At 30.6% G+C, this 12,258-nt stretch overlaps 5 protein-coding genes across 5 annotated transcripts; 3 read left to right on the forward strand and 2 right to left on the reverse strand. All coding sequences in view use genetic code 12, as the record gives it.

Annotated features, from left to right (window-relative positions):
• Nucleotides 1-167: 167 nt before the first annotated feature.
• On the forward strand, nucleotides 168-830 carry CAALFM_C404130WA (uncharacterized protein; the record flags this gene model as incomplete). Its single annotated transcript, XM_712007.1, has 1 exon — nucleotides 168-830. The coding sequence occupies one exon, from the start codon at nucleotides 168-170 to the stop codon at nucleotides 828-830; it is 663 nt and encodes a 220-aa protein (XP_717100.1).
• A 585-nt stretch (nucleotides 831-1,415) lies between these two features.
• Nucleotides 1,416-2,507, forward strand: CAALFM_C404140WA (uncharacterized protein; the record flags this gene model as incomplete). The annotated part of the gene is made up of 1 exon (XM_712006.2): nucleotides 1,416-2,507. The coding sequence occupies one exon, from the start codon at nucleotides 1,416-1,418 to the stop codon at nucleotides 2,505-2,507; it is 1,092 nt and encodes a 363-aa protein (XP_717099.2).
• Nucleotides 2,508-2,750: 243 nt separating this feature from the next.
• On the reverse strand, nucleotides 2,751-3,890 carry PDB1 (pyruvate dehydrogenase (acetyl-transferring) subunit E1 beta; the record flags this gene model as incomplete). Its single annotated transcript, XM_712005.2, has 1 exon — nucleotides 2,751-3,890. The coding sequence occupies one exon, from the start codon at nucleotides 3,888-3,890 to the stop codon at nucleotides 2,751-2,753; it is 1,140 nt and encodes a 379-aa protein (XP_717098.1).
• A 1,669-nt stretch (nucleotides 3,891-5,559) lies between these two features.
• Nucleotides 5,560-7,083, forward strand: CAALFM_C404160WA (uncharacterized protein; the record flags this gene model as incomplete). Its single annotated transcript, XM_712004.2, has 1 exon — nucleotides 5,560-7,083. One exon carries the CDS (start codon nucleotides 5,560-5,562, stop codon nucleotides 7,081-7,083), a length of 1,524 nt encoding a protein of 507 aa, XP_717097.1.
• A 470-nt stretch (nucleotides 7,084-7,553) lies between these two features.
• On the reverse strand, nucleotides 7,554-10,355 carry AXL2 (Axl2p; the record flags this gene model as incomplete). The annotated part of the gene is made up of 1 exon (XM_712003.2): nucleotides 7,554-10,355. The coding sequence occupies one exon, from the start codon at nucleotides 10,353-10,355 to the stop codon at nucleotides 7,554-7,556; it is 2,802 nt and encodes a 933-aa protein (XP_717096.2).
• Between the last annotated feature and the right edge of the window lie 1,903 nt (nucleotides 10,356-12,258).

The raw sequence follows: 12,258 nt of genomic DNA on the forward strand, positions 1-12,258 counted from the left end.
CTAATTATATCCATGGTGAAGTAAAGGACAAGTGATATGAGATCAAGTATATGATGGAAAAACACTTAGCAACAGAGATTAGAATTAAAGCTAATCTTACTCACACCAAGAAAGTTTTCTCGTGTGGACTTTGAAATACAAAAAATTGTTTTAGTAAAGAAATAAGAATGGAAAAAAATTTTAAACAGAAAAATGTAAACCTCTTTAAACATAGTAATTTGTTTAGACCTTCAATAATGATTTCAAGACAATTAATGGGGTTAGTTCCGAAACCTTCAGTCACTGTTAGGAGATTTTTCAGCACGTCATCAATAATATTACAAAAATCCGCAACACCAGGATCGTCCACATCAATCCCTCATCCACATGTTACATCAGCCGATTATAAACCACCAGTCACCATTGATAGAGAATTACCTGATCCATTTTCCAAAAGGAAAACCAATCGTCGTTATTTACTTATTTATGGTATTGGTATAACATTATCATGTATTGCTATTTTCAATTATGAAAAAACTCAATCACCAATTATAACATCATCATTATATTTTTTAAGACGGTCTCAACCATCAATTGAACTTTTAGGTAAAGATATTGATTATAGTTCTAGTTGGCCATGGATTTGGGGCAAATTAAACACGGTTCAAGGAATAATAAATATTGAATTTTCGGTTAAAGGTTCTAAAGGTAATGGAGTGGTTAAATTGAATGCTACTAGAGAATCAAAAGCTCACCCATTTGATGTTCATCAATTTGTATTAGAAGTTGAAAGAGATGGTAAAAAACAAGTTGTTGATTTGACCAAGGAACCAAATTTTGATTTCATGTAAATAGAAACGAAAAGAATGAGACTAATCAAGTTTATGGATATAGTAAGGATAATAAATATAAGTTTATAAAAAATTTTTTGATTAGTTGGCAAAGTTGCAAGTTGTCAATATGGCGTAGAAGTATACACCAACGCCAACACCAACACCATTCAATAAAGTAGTTCTTTCAATGACAAATCAAGCAACGTTGCACAAAGAGTGGTTACTTTCAATGATGTATCAACTGGATATACCATTCTCTATTCTTCTTTCGGATCTAGTTTTAGAATTTTCTATATTTTATCTACAACTTCAAAGAGTTCAAATTCAAACCACAGCTACAACAGAGCTTAAGACTAATAACCTTTTACAGTAATACCATAACCATACTTAAAAGATACATCTCCAGCTTTAATGAGTAGTGATTGGGTTGTCGTTGTTATTTTCGGCTTACATAATTCTGAGTAGTGATTTAGTTTGCTCCGCGTTTCAGCGCTGCCCTTCCCCCTTTCCCGATCCATCTTCCTTCCCCCTTTTTCTATATATATATATATATTATATGAAACATATTCTTCCTTCTCTCTTATTTGCTTACTTTATCCAGAAATGACTAGAGAAACTGATCCATTATTGAAAAATAGACAACAACCCCAACCTCAACCATTGGTAAAACCATTGTTTAAGAAATTGTTAACAATTATCATTCCATTATCATTAATCATTATATCTAGTTATTACATCATGACACACCACCACCAACACCACCACCAAAACGACCCAAACAACACTGATGGACCTATTTTAACTTTACGATTATATACTAATAATATTCGATTTGATAATAAAAATTACCCCGATAAATATGAACAACCATGGGAAATCAGAAAATTCCAAAGTATTAATTCAATGCAATTCAATACATTTCAAGGTAATGGCAATATTATTTGTTTACAAGAAGTATTACATAATCAATTAATAGATATATTACAAGGATTAAATGATATTCAAGAATGGAATTATTATGGAGTTGGTAGAACTGATGGTGAAAAATCTGGTGAATTTGCTCCAATTTTATATAAAGATCAAGATTTTAAAATTATTGAAAATTCAACATTTTGGCTTAGTCCTACACCTCATGTGCCTAGTAAAGGATGGGATGCAGCATTAGAAAGAATAGTCACGATGGTTACTTTTCAAAGTCGATTAAACCCGGAAATAAAATTTAATATATTTAATACTCATTATGATCATCGTGGTGTTGAAGCAAGAAGAAAATCATCACAATTAATCGTTGATAAAATGAAAAATTATAATGATTATCCATCATTTTTATGTGGTGATTTTAATACTGAACCAAATGATGAACCATATCATATTTTGACTAAAGCTGGGTTTAAAGATGGGAAAATATTAATTGATAAGAAATCAGCTTATGGATTTGAAACTACATTCACAGGGTTTGATATTAATAATGAACCAATTTCCAGAATTGATTATATTTGGTCTCCAAGTTTCACTCGTATTTTATCAAATTCAAATAATGATACTAACCAAGACTCAGATGATGATAATGATAATGATGAATCTTATGAAGTGACTTTGAAACAATTTGGAATATTGAGTAATTGGTTTAATGGACATCATTTCTCTGATCATCGCCCCGTTGTATCAACTTATGAATTAAGAAAGAAGAAATAAGTACTACAGTAGAACTTTTGTTTTTAGAATTAGATATTTAGAATGAAATTCAACTTGTAGAGATCAACATGATAGTTTCGATTGTTAGTTTTTTTTTTTGGAATAGTTCTTTTGGTATCAAGGGTCCTATTTATTATACTTACCTTCAAAGAATATTTACTCTCTCTATATATACTTTTCTTTTCATGTCTTTCATGTCATCTGTTTTTAAGTTTGGTTTTGGTTTTGGTTTTGGTTTTGGTTTTACAAACTTAATACTTTTTTACAAGCTCTCAAGATAACTTCAGTGTCTGGGAAAGCAAAATCTTCCAATTCTTTAGCATATGGAGTTGGAACTTCACAACCAGTAACTCTTTCAACTGGAGCATCCAAATAATCAAAGGCTTCACTTTCCATAATTTGAGCACAAATTTCTGAACCAACACCAAAACCTGGGAATCCATTTTCAACAGTAACCAAATGATTAGTCTTTTTAACTGAATCAACAATAGCTGGAACATCCAATGGTTTAATTGATCTTAAATTGAGCACTTCAGCTTTAATTCCGAAATCTTTTTCCAAAATTTCAGCGGCTTCAACGGCAAATTTAAGGGCACGACTATGACCAACAATGGTTAAATCAGTACCTTCTTTTTCAATTTTGGCTTTACCAATTGGTAAAATGAAATCTGGAGATGAAAATTCTTCAGAAACTTTAAAAGTTTCACCATAAGCAATTTCATTTTCCAAGAAAACAACTGGGTTAGGATCTCTAATGGCAGCTTTAAGTAAACCCTTATAATCTTCAGCAGAATAAGGAGATAAAACTTTTAAACCAGGAATTGAACCATACCAAGCAGCATAACACTGAGAATGTTGAGCAGCAACACCAGCAGCAGCACCATTAGGACCACGGAAAGTTATATTACATGGTTGTTTACCACCAGACATATAAAGAGTTTTAGCAGCAGAATTTAAAATATGATCAATACCTTGCATAGCAAAATTCCAAGTCATAAATTCCAAAACTGGTTTAAGACCATGTAAAGCAGCACCAACAGCTAATCCAGTGAACCCCATTTCAGTAATTGGAGTGTCAATAACTCTTTTTTCACCAAATTTGTCCAATAATCCTCTACTGACTTTATAGGCACCATTGTATTGGGCAACTTCTTCACCCATAAGGAAAACATCTTCATCTCTGTCTAATTCTTCAGATAAAGCTTGGTTAAGAGCATCTCTGACAGTAATTTCTTTGACAGGAGTTGATTGTGTGGAATTGGCACGATAAGTGATTTTTGATGTTTGAAATTGACCAATTTTAGATAATGATGGTCTAGTGTTGTATTTCAAAGATTGAGTGGCTAATTTAGCACTCCTGGTGACTGATGATAATGATGACATTTGTAAATGAGTAAACTCTTTTGGCTAGGTGATAATAAATCAAGTGTAGAAGAGTTTTCGAGATGTGGTCTTTTTTTTTAAAGAAAGAGGTTCCGCAACAAAAAAAGTACAACACCGAAGAAGAAGAACAATAATGATTATAGAGTGAGTGAGTATCTAATGAGCAGTGGACTTCATCTGTCCGCACACTCTGAACTTTTTTTTTCCTCTGTCTCTCTAGGTGAAGTAATTTATGTGCAGTTCTCACGGACATATACCACCGAATACATTTTATCGACTCATTCATTTAATTGACTGTTGTTAATTATAGTAAATAGGATCTATGCTATCATAATATTTGTATCATGGTTGTTATCTAGAACTTGTGAGAGGTATCAATACGGTCTTTGGTCTCGTATATTGATTATGAAAGCTGTCAGTTGTAGTTGTTTGGATTAACTGGTGAAAGTAGCGTTAGCAGCATACTGAGATGGAGATTAGACTAGCAAATAACTATTCTAATTAAACCTGGTTCGTGTTCGTGTTCGTGTTCGTGTTGCTGAATAGAATTGAATGTCTACAATCTAATTCATTTATCAACCACTTTTCATCCTCCTCTTCTTCCCACAGGTTGAAAGTTTTTGACACATTTCTCCCGGACTAGATAGGAAATTTAGAATTGTTACGAGAATTCCCGGTTCCCCTCTTTTAATCTCGCTTTCCTTATCTAACACACACACCCAACAATAATAACCGTTGGCAGGAAATTTTAACCAACAAATATAACAACTATCTCGGATACTTTATCTATCTGTTCTTCTTTCTTTTGATCTTGATTGATGGTTTAAGCGAGACGAGGATCATCAATAATAGTAAAGATATTAACCCCCTCCTTTTACTAATCCACCCTTCTACCCGTGGTGGTGATATTATTCTAATATCTTTTTTGAGGTTAAATCAACCGAAAAATGACACAACTGTTTAATATTCAACTACTACTACTACTACCAGTTCTGATTATAATAGAACAGTTTTGTTAATTCAAATCATTTATTTAATTTGAAATTTTCTGGTCAATTTCTTCTTTTTCTACTTTTTCTACTTCTTCTACTTCTTCTTGAACTTGAGTTTTCCCCTCTTTCTATATTAGTTAGTATTGCTCTCTCTATATAATGTAAGTGAAAGTAGTTTTCAACTTATTTGTTGAACCCACCCTCATCCTCCAATTTTACAACTTTACAAAACTAACGTAAGTCTTATCACCCGGTCCTTCCCTTCATCCCGACTTAGCCCCTCTTTAACACCCGTTAACGATGAAGTTGAGTCATCTTCTATTGTTCAACAAATAATCAGCAACAACAACTTTCATTGATTTGGCTTGACCTAGCGGGAAGGAAAGAAATTAATAAATTAATTTTCTTCAATTGATTGAGTGACTTTTTTTTTGGTCTTTTACTAATTTATTTATTTATTATTTAAAGATATTGACAAACAACTGCCATCACCATTGGTTTTATTTTTTTCTTTCTTTCTTTCTTTCTTCCTCCCTTCCTTCTTCATCAAATATTTAAATCCAATCAAATTTCTAGGATTATCATTACCATTACCACTTTTTTTTTTCTTCTTTTCTTAAAAACCCCATCAACTTATCTGATCACTTTTCCTTTTCAACACTCTTCAACATTTCCCAATGATTAGACTTATACGTCAACTGTCAATTCAAAAATTTGTTCGACCTCAACCACAATCACAATTATTATTGAGATTTAATTCTCAAAAAATCAATTTTCATAAACCTGATAAAGCTTATTCTAATGAACGATCTGATGCTGCTGATGCTGCTGCCACAATTTTATCGGAATTACACGATGAAAAAGTCCATCCTAATAAAGCAACTTGGTTAGATGCATTAAAACAACGAGAAAAATTTCAAGCTGAAGGTAAAACTCTTGATAGTTATAGTTATATTGATCCTATAACTACTGCTGTTGGTGAAAAGACTCGTAGTGATTCATTTTCATATTTAATTTTACCATTCAAAGATGATAAATGGTTATGTGATGCTTATATTAATGCTTTTGGTAGATTACGTGTGGGACAATTATTTCAAGATTTAGATGCCTTGGCGGGGAGAATTGCTTATAGACATTGTTCCCCCGCAGAACCAGTTAATGTTACTGCTAGTGTTGATCGAATTTATATGATTAAAAAAGTTGATGAAATTACAAATTATAATTTTGTTTTAGCTGGATCAGTCACTTGGACTGGTAGATCATCAATGGAAATTACTGTTAAAGGTTATGCATTTGAAGAAGAAGAAATTACTCATATTGAAAATGAAGAATCATTATCAGAAGAAAATGTTTTCTTATCGGCAAATTTCACATTTGTTGCTCGTAATCCATTAACTCATAAATCATTTGCAATTAATAGATTATTACCAGTTAATGAAAATGATTGGATTGATTATAGAAGAGCAGAATCTCATAATGCTAAAAAAAAATTAATGGCAAAAAATTTAAGTTTAATTGAACCAACCCCTGAAGAATCAAAATTAATTTATGATATGTGGAAATCATCAAAATCATTACAAAATGATGTTGAAAAAAAACTTAATGATGGAATTGCCTTTATGAAAGATACCGTGATGAAATCAACTTTATTCATGCAACCACAATATAGAAATAGACATTCTTATATGATTTTTGGTGGTTATTTATTAAGACAAACTTTTGAATTGGCTTATTGTACAGCAGCTACATTTTCCCTGGCCGGACCAAGATTTGTTAGTTTGGATTCTACTACTTTTAAAAACCCAGTACCTGTTGGTTCAGTATTAACCATGAATTCATCAATTTCTTATACTGAACATTTACATGATCTGGATCAAATTAAAGAAGAAATTGATAATGATTCACCATTTAATTTTTCATTACCACCAACTAATAAAATTTCAAAATCTCCAAATGCATTTTTATCAGAACCTGGTACTTTAATTCAAGTTAAAGTTGATACTTATATTCAACAATTGGAACAAAATGATAAAAAACCTGCAGGGACATTTATTTATTCATTTTTCGTTCCAAAAGAAGGAAATTCAAGTTTTTGTTCAGTAATTCCTCAAACTTATTCAGAAATGATGACTTATATTGGTGGTAGAAGAAGAGCTCAAGATACTGCTCAATATGTTGAAACTTTACCAACTTCGAAATAAGTATTACTAGAAATTGTGAAAGAATTATATGTAGTATAAGTATAAAAAAAAATAAAGAATAATTTTTAAAAACATAAATAAACATATATATGTAGTTATAGATATTGATATATATAAAAAAAAGAATTAGTTAAAATCACCATCAAAAAGGAAGGTATCCAAAAAAAGAAGTAGGCAAAACAAACAAGCAAATAAACAAATAAACACCAATCTAATACAACAATAAAACAGACAAAAGATCAAAATCAAAATCAAAATCAAAATCAAAACCAAACAATAATAACAAAAAATTAATATATAAACGATATTAAATAAAATGAATTAAAATTAACAAAATAACACAAGTCAAAAACCAAGTCAAAAACAAAAACATTCTCTATATAAAGACAAAACCAAAAATAATATCAGTAACAGTGTATCATATTATATTATATCATATTATATCATATTATATCATATTATATCATATTCTAATCACTATCATCAATCTGTATCGATGCTGATTGACCAGTATATATATAATCAGGCTCATAAGCTGATTCTCTTAAACTTCCTTTTCTTGTAAAATCAACTAATTTAGCTGATTTCCCAATATTTAAACTATTTGGTGTTGATGATGGGCTATTTTTGTTGGCGTTAGTATGATTCTTGTCAAAGAAAAATTTATCAGAATTGATTGAACCTAATGAAATTGCTGATAAATTTTGATGTTGCATGGTTTGTCCATCTTGGTTGTTGTTGTTATTATTAGGGTTACTGTTGGTTGTGGTTGTGGTTGGAGCTGTGGTGGTATTAGTAATATGATTATTATTTATTGGAGTTGATTCATCTAATAAAAATGTATCACTTGAAGGAGAAACCATTGTTGAAGAATTAGTTCCTAATGCATAATTTGGAGATGGTAATCGATTATCAAAATCATAATGATTTGAAAATGAATTTTCTCTAGATAATGGATGTTGATGTTGTTGTTGTTGTTGTTGTTTAACCCTTGATGAACTATTAAATTCATCATCACTTACTTTTGATCTATTATCATTAAATTGCAATAATAAATTACTTATAGTTCCTGTAGTTTCATCTTTACCAGTATGACTCAAATCACGAGATTTTTCTTCAGGTACAATATGTAAGTTTGCTTGCAGTTGTGGTAATGATGGTGGTGGTAATGGTGATGATAATTGTGTCATATATTTTTCCGACAGTGATGATCGATTACTCTTTGGGTTGTTATTGTTATTAAAATTCAATTCACCAACAATATTACCATTACTATCTAATCTTTGGAAATTAGTACTATTATTACTATTGTTGTTTGATAATGATTCACGACGTAATAAAGCATTTAATGAATTACTACTCAAAAATTTCGATGAAGTTTCTGAATTTCTAACGGAATAATCATCAATTAATCTAACCAGAAATAAATTTTCCGTATTCACAGTAGCTAATGATCCATTACTAATACGAGCTAATTTACTATCTGATTCAGTATTAGCACGCCAAGATTTCACAATTGGTGTATTTTCATGAGTATCATAAAATGATTCACTACTTGATGTTTCAACTTGAGTTAATGAACTTGAAGATTTGGAATAATTATGTTCTAATTTGAAAACATTCATCGTTGATTCATCTTTAATAGATTCATTTGAACTAGTTGCAACAATGGCTCCTGCACCAGCAGCTAAAGCTAAAGCTCCTGCACCAGCACCGGCACCGGCACCTGCAATACCATTAATTGGAGGCATTGGTTTTCTTGGTTGTTTAAATTCATTAAAATATTCATCATTATCATTAGTATTATTTTCATTATTTTTGTTCTTTCTTCTTTTAAGACAACAACATAATAAAATTAATGCAGCCACAAGAATTAAAAATACTGGAATACCCACACCAAGACCAATAGCTAATGCTTTATTTTTATTAGATTTTTTATGAGCAATAGGACTTGATGATGATTCTGATGATCCAAAAGAAGAAGAAGCAGAAGCAGTAGAAGAACTACTTGAAGTACTCAGGGATGACGATGAACTTGATACAATTTTCTTATCAACACCTTTAATTTGAAAACTTTTTGATTCTTTATCAGAATTAGATTCAGCATTAATTTCCACTTTTAAACTATTGAAATTTTTAGGAGTAATACCAGATAATGTCATATTAGAATCATGATATTGTAACCAATCAGAGTTGGTTCCTGATCCAAAATCAACGGTAACTTTAGTATCTTCAGCATCAGTGAAATATGATTTTAATATTTGATATTGAAAATATTGACCTCTTGTAGCATTAACATCTTTAAGGGAATCAATTGTAAAAATTGAATTCACAACATCAAATGAATAAGGTAATTCGACACTATTACCATAGATATCTTTAACAACAATAGTAAAATTGTCAGTGGTTGAAGTATTAGGGAAAGTACCAGTAATAGTAAAATTATTTTTATCAAATGTGGCATAATTTGGTAAATCTTGATCATAAATATCGGAAATATTTTCTTTACTAATGGGTTGACCATCAAGGAAAACATCAGATAAAATTGGTATTGATTCATCAATTTTCGAACCAATGGTACCATTAACAATATTAGTTTCATTCATTGAAGTACTCAATTGATGACCACCAACCACAATTTTAAATTTCCCTTCTGCTCCAGCAAATCCATAATAATCCGAAGCAATAAAACTAAAACTATAATCAATTGATGGAGCATTTTCTGAAGTTACATAAGGAACCGTTCCAGAGAATGTTAAAGTATCACCATCGAAATATATCCAATTTGGTAATGAACTTCTATCGGCTGATCGACCATAATAAGCAATAATAGGTCGATCACTAGATGAATAACTTTTAAATAAATTTTTTTCAAATTGAATCTTTATTTTATCACCAGGTTTAACTACTAATCCTCCATTACCATTAGTTTGACCCGATTTAGATAATTCAGAATATAATAATGCTTGAGAAGTTAAATATAACCCAGTATCATTAGAAACCATCATGGTATAATTATTTGATAATTGAGATTGATCAGTAGAATCTGTACCAATTAAAGTGATTTCAAACAGGCCCACATCTGATTCTTGAGGTTTCCCAGTAAATGTTCTACTTGATGAATCAAATGATAACCATGAAGGTAAATTTTCAACTTGATATGATATTACCCCATCACTATTGGATTTATACGTTGTATTGGCAATGGTGAAACTATAATCTTTATTTACTCTACCAATATTGGGTAATTGTTCATTGAAGGGAAATCCCATATATATTGACGCCTGAATCAATGGCGTTATTGATATTAGTAGAACAACTAAATTAATCATCATCATAGTGAATGAATGAATGAATGAATGAGTGTGGTGGTAGTAGGACTGTAGACTATACTACTTGTCTATAATAGATTTAAAAACGAAGGGACGAACGAACGAACGAATAAATGAATAAATGAATGAATATTAATCAAGTTATAGGGTTAATTTAGGATAAACAACAATCTAGAAAAACGGAAAGGAATATCGATGTTGATAAAGTAAAATAACCGATTAAGGTGGTGGTAATGTCGTTGTTGTTGTTGATACAGTTGTTAACACTAATGGTGATGGAAAGAAAGATGTTGGTGATGCAGTGGTATGTAATATTATTTGGTAAAAGAAGAAGAAGAAGAACAAGAAGGAAGGAAGGAATGTTAAAAATAAAATATAAAAATATAAAAAAAAAAATTATTAAGAAAAACGCCAGAAGTATGTAAGGTTATGCAAAAAATGGTATAATAATTAAGTTTTTTTCAAGAAATATTTTCATATATATAAAGGATGATTTCTTTTAGTTCCTATTATTACACCAAGAAGTTAGCCTTATACTCCTTTCCTCTCAATAGGCCATAACAATAGAGAGAGTGATATATGTATGTATGTATAGTTTAATTTAATGCAAATAACTTAAAAAAGAAGAAAAATTTACACGAAACAGGGCAATATTTGAAATTGTTATTTATTGTTTGATAATTCTATTCACCACCACCTCCTTCGTCTTTTTTTTTTAAAAAAAAAAATATTTACTTTGTTTATAAATGTTTAAAAATACTTAAAATAACAAACCTCCTTTATTATTGTACATACTTGCATCTATTGTATATGATATGGTTTCCCATTTTGCGTCAATTTCTTCTCAAAATGAAAACAACAAAATTTTCTTTTCTTTTTTGCATTTTGTTTCATCAAAGTTAATAAAAGAATTAAAAATAGCTCTCACCACCACCATCACCACCAACTCACCAACTCACCAACTACAAATGCATGTTCAATTTCATTTCAATTTCTTCATTTGTCTTACTTCTTGTTAATATATAGTTATCATTAATGAAGCCCTTTTTCACTAAATGATAGTCACTCCTTTGTGGCAGGGGGTGATAGGACTAGGATTAGGAATTCCCAAAAAAAAAAAAAGACTATAATATTTTTAGTCTGTATTAAATAAAATCGGCGTTCTTTCTTTCCCTGTCTCTTCCTCTCTTTCTATTGCGAGGAAAACTCATAACTCTGCATCAACCACTCATTAATACATTGAAATAAAATAATTCATTAACAGTTAATATTATTATTATTATTATCACTCTCTCTGTCTTTGTTAAACTGTATGAATGGCATAATAATAATATGCTCCGTCTCATTCTTATTGGTTGATATTATTCGTCGTGTAAATTTGTGTTACATTTTTCTTTGTTAATTGTTTGGGTTTTTTTTCACAAAAGACACGATAAATAATGTCGTGGTCTTTGTAATTATGTCGTCTGTGGCGACATTCGCGTTACACGAGAGAAAAAATCAAGTCAATTTTTGTCACAAAAGCTTAATAAAAATTTGACGCGACTGATGGCCTCGTCCTACTGCTGCTGCCCCCCCCTCCCCCACCTGCATATGGCTTGTATTTGAGAACTGAACTGAACTGAATCTAGATTTATTTGAACTATAAAGTGTGCATCGTCATAGGTTTATAAGAATATCCTCTATTCCAAATGATTGTTCAAAATAAACAATTGACTCGTATTTGATTGATTTTTCTTATAAACAGGGAGAGGGAGAGGGGGGGAAGGGGAGGGGGCGTTTTTTTTTTAAAAAAAAAAATGGCTTTTCAAAAGTACTAAAGTAGATCTCTTATTAATTTAGT

The sequence above is a fragment of the Candida albicans genome, chromosome 4 (genome assembly GCF_000182965.3).
Source record: "Candida albicans SC5314 chromosome 4, complete sequence".
In the NCBI taxonomy this organism is placed as follows: domain Eukaryota; kingdom Fungi; phylum Ascomycota; class Pichiomycetes; order Serinales; family Debaryomycetaceae; genus Candida; species Candida albicans.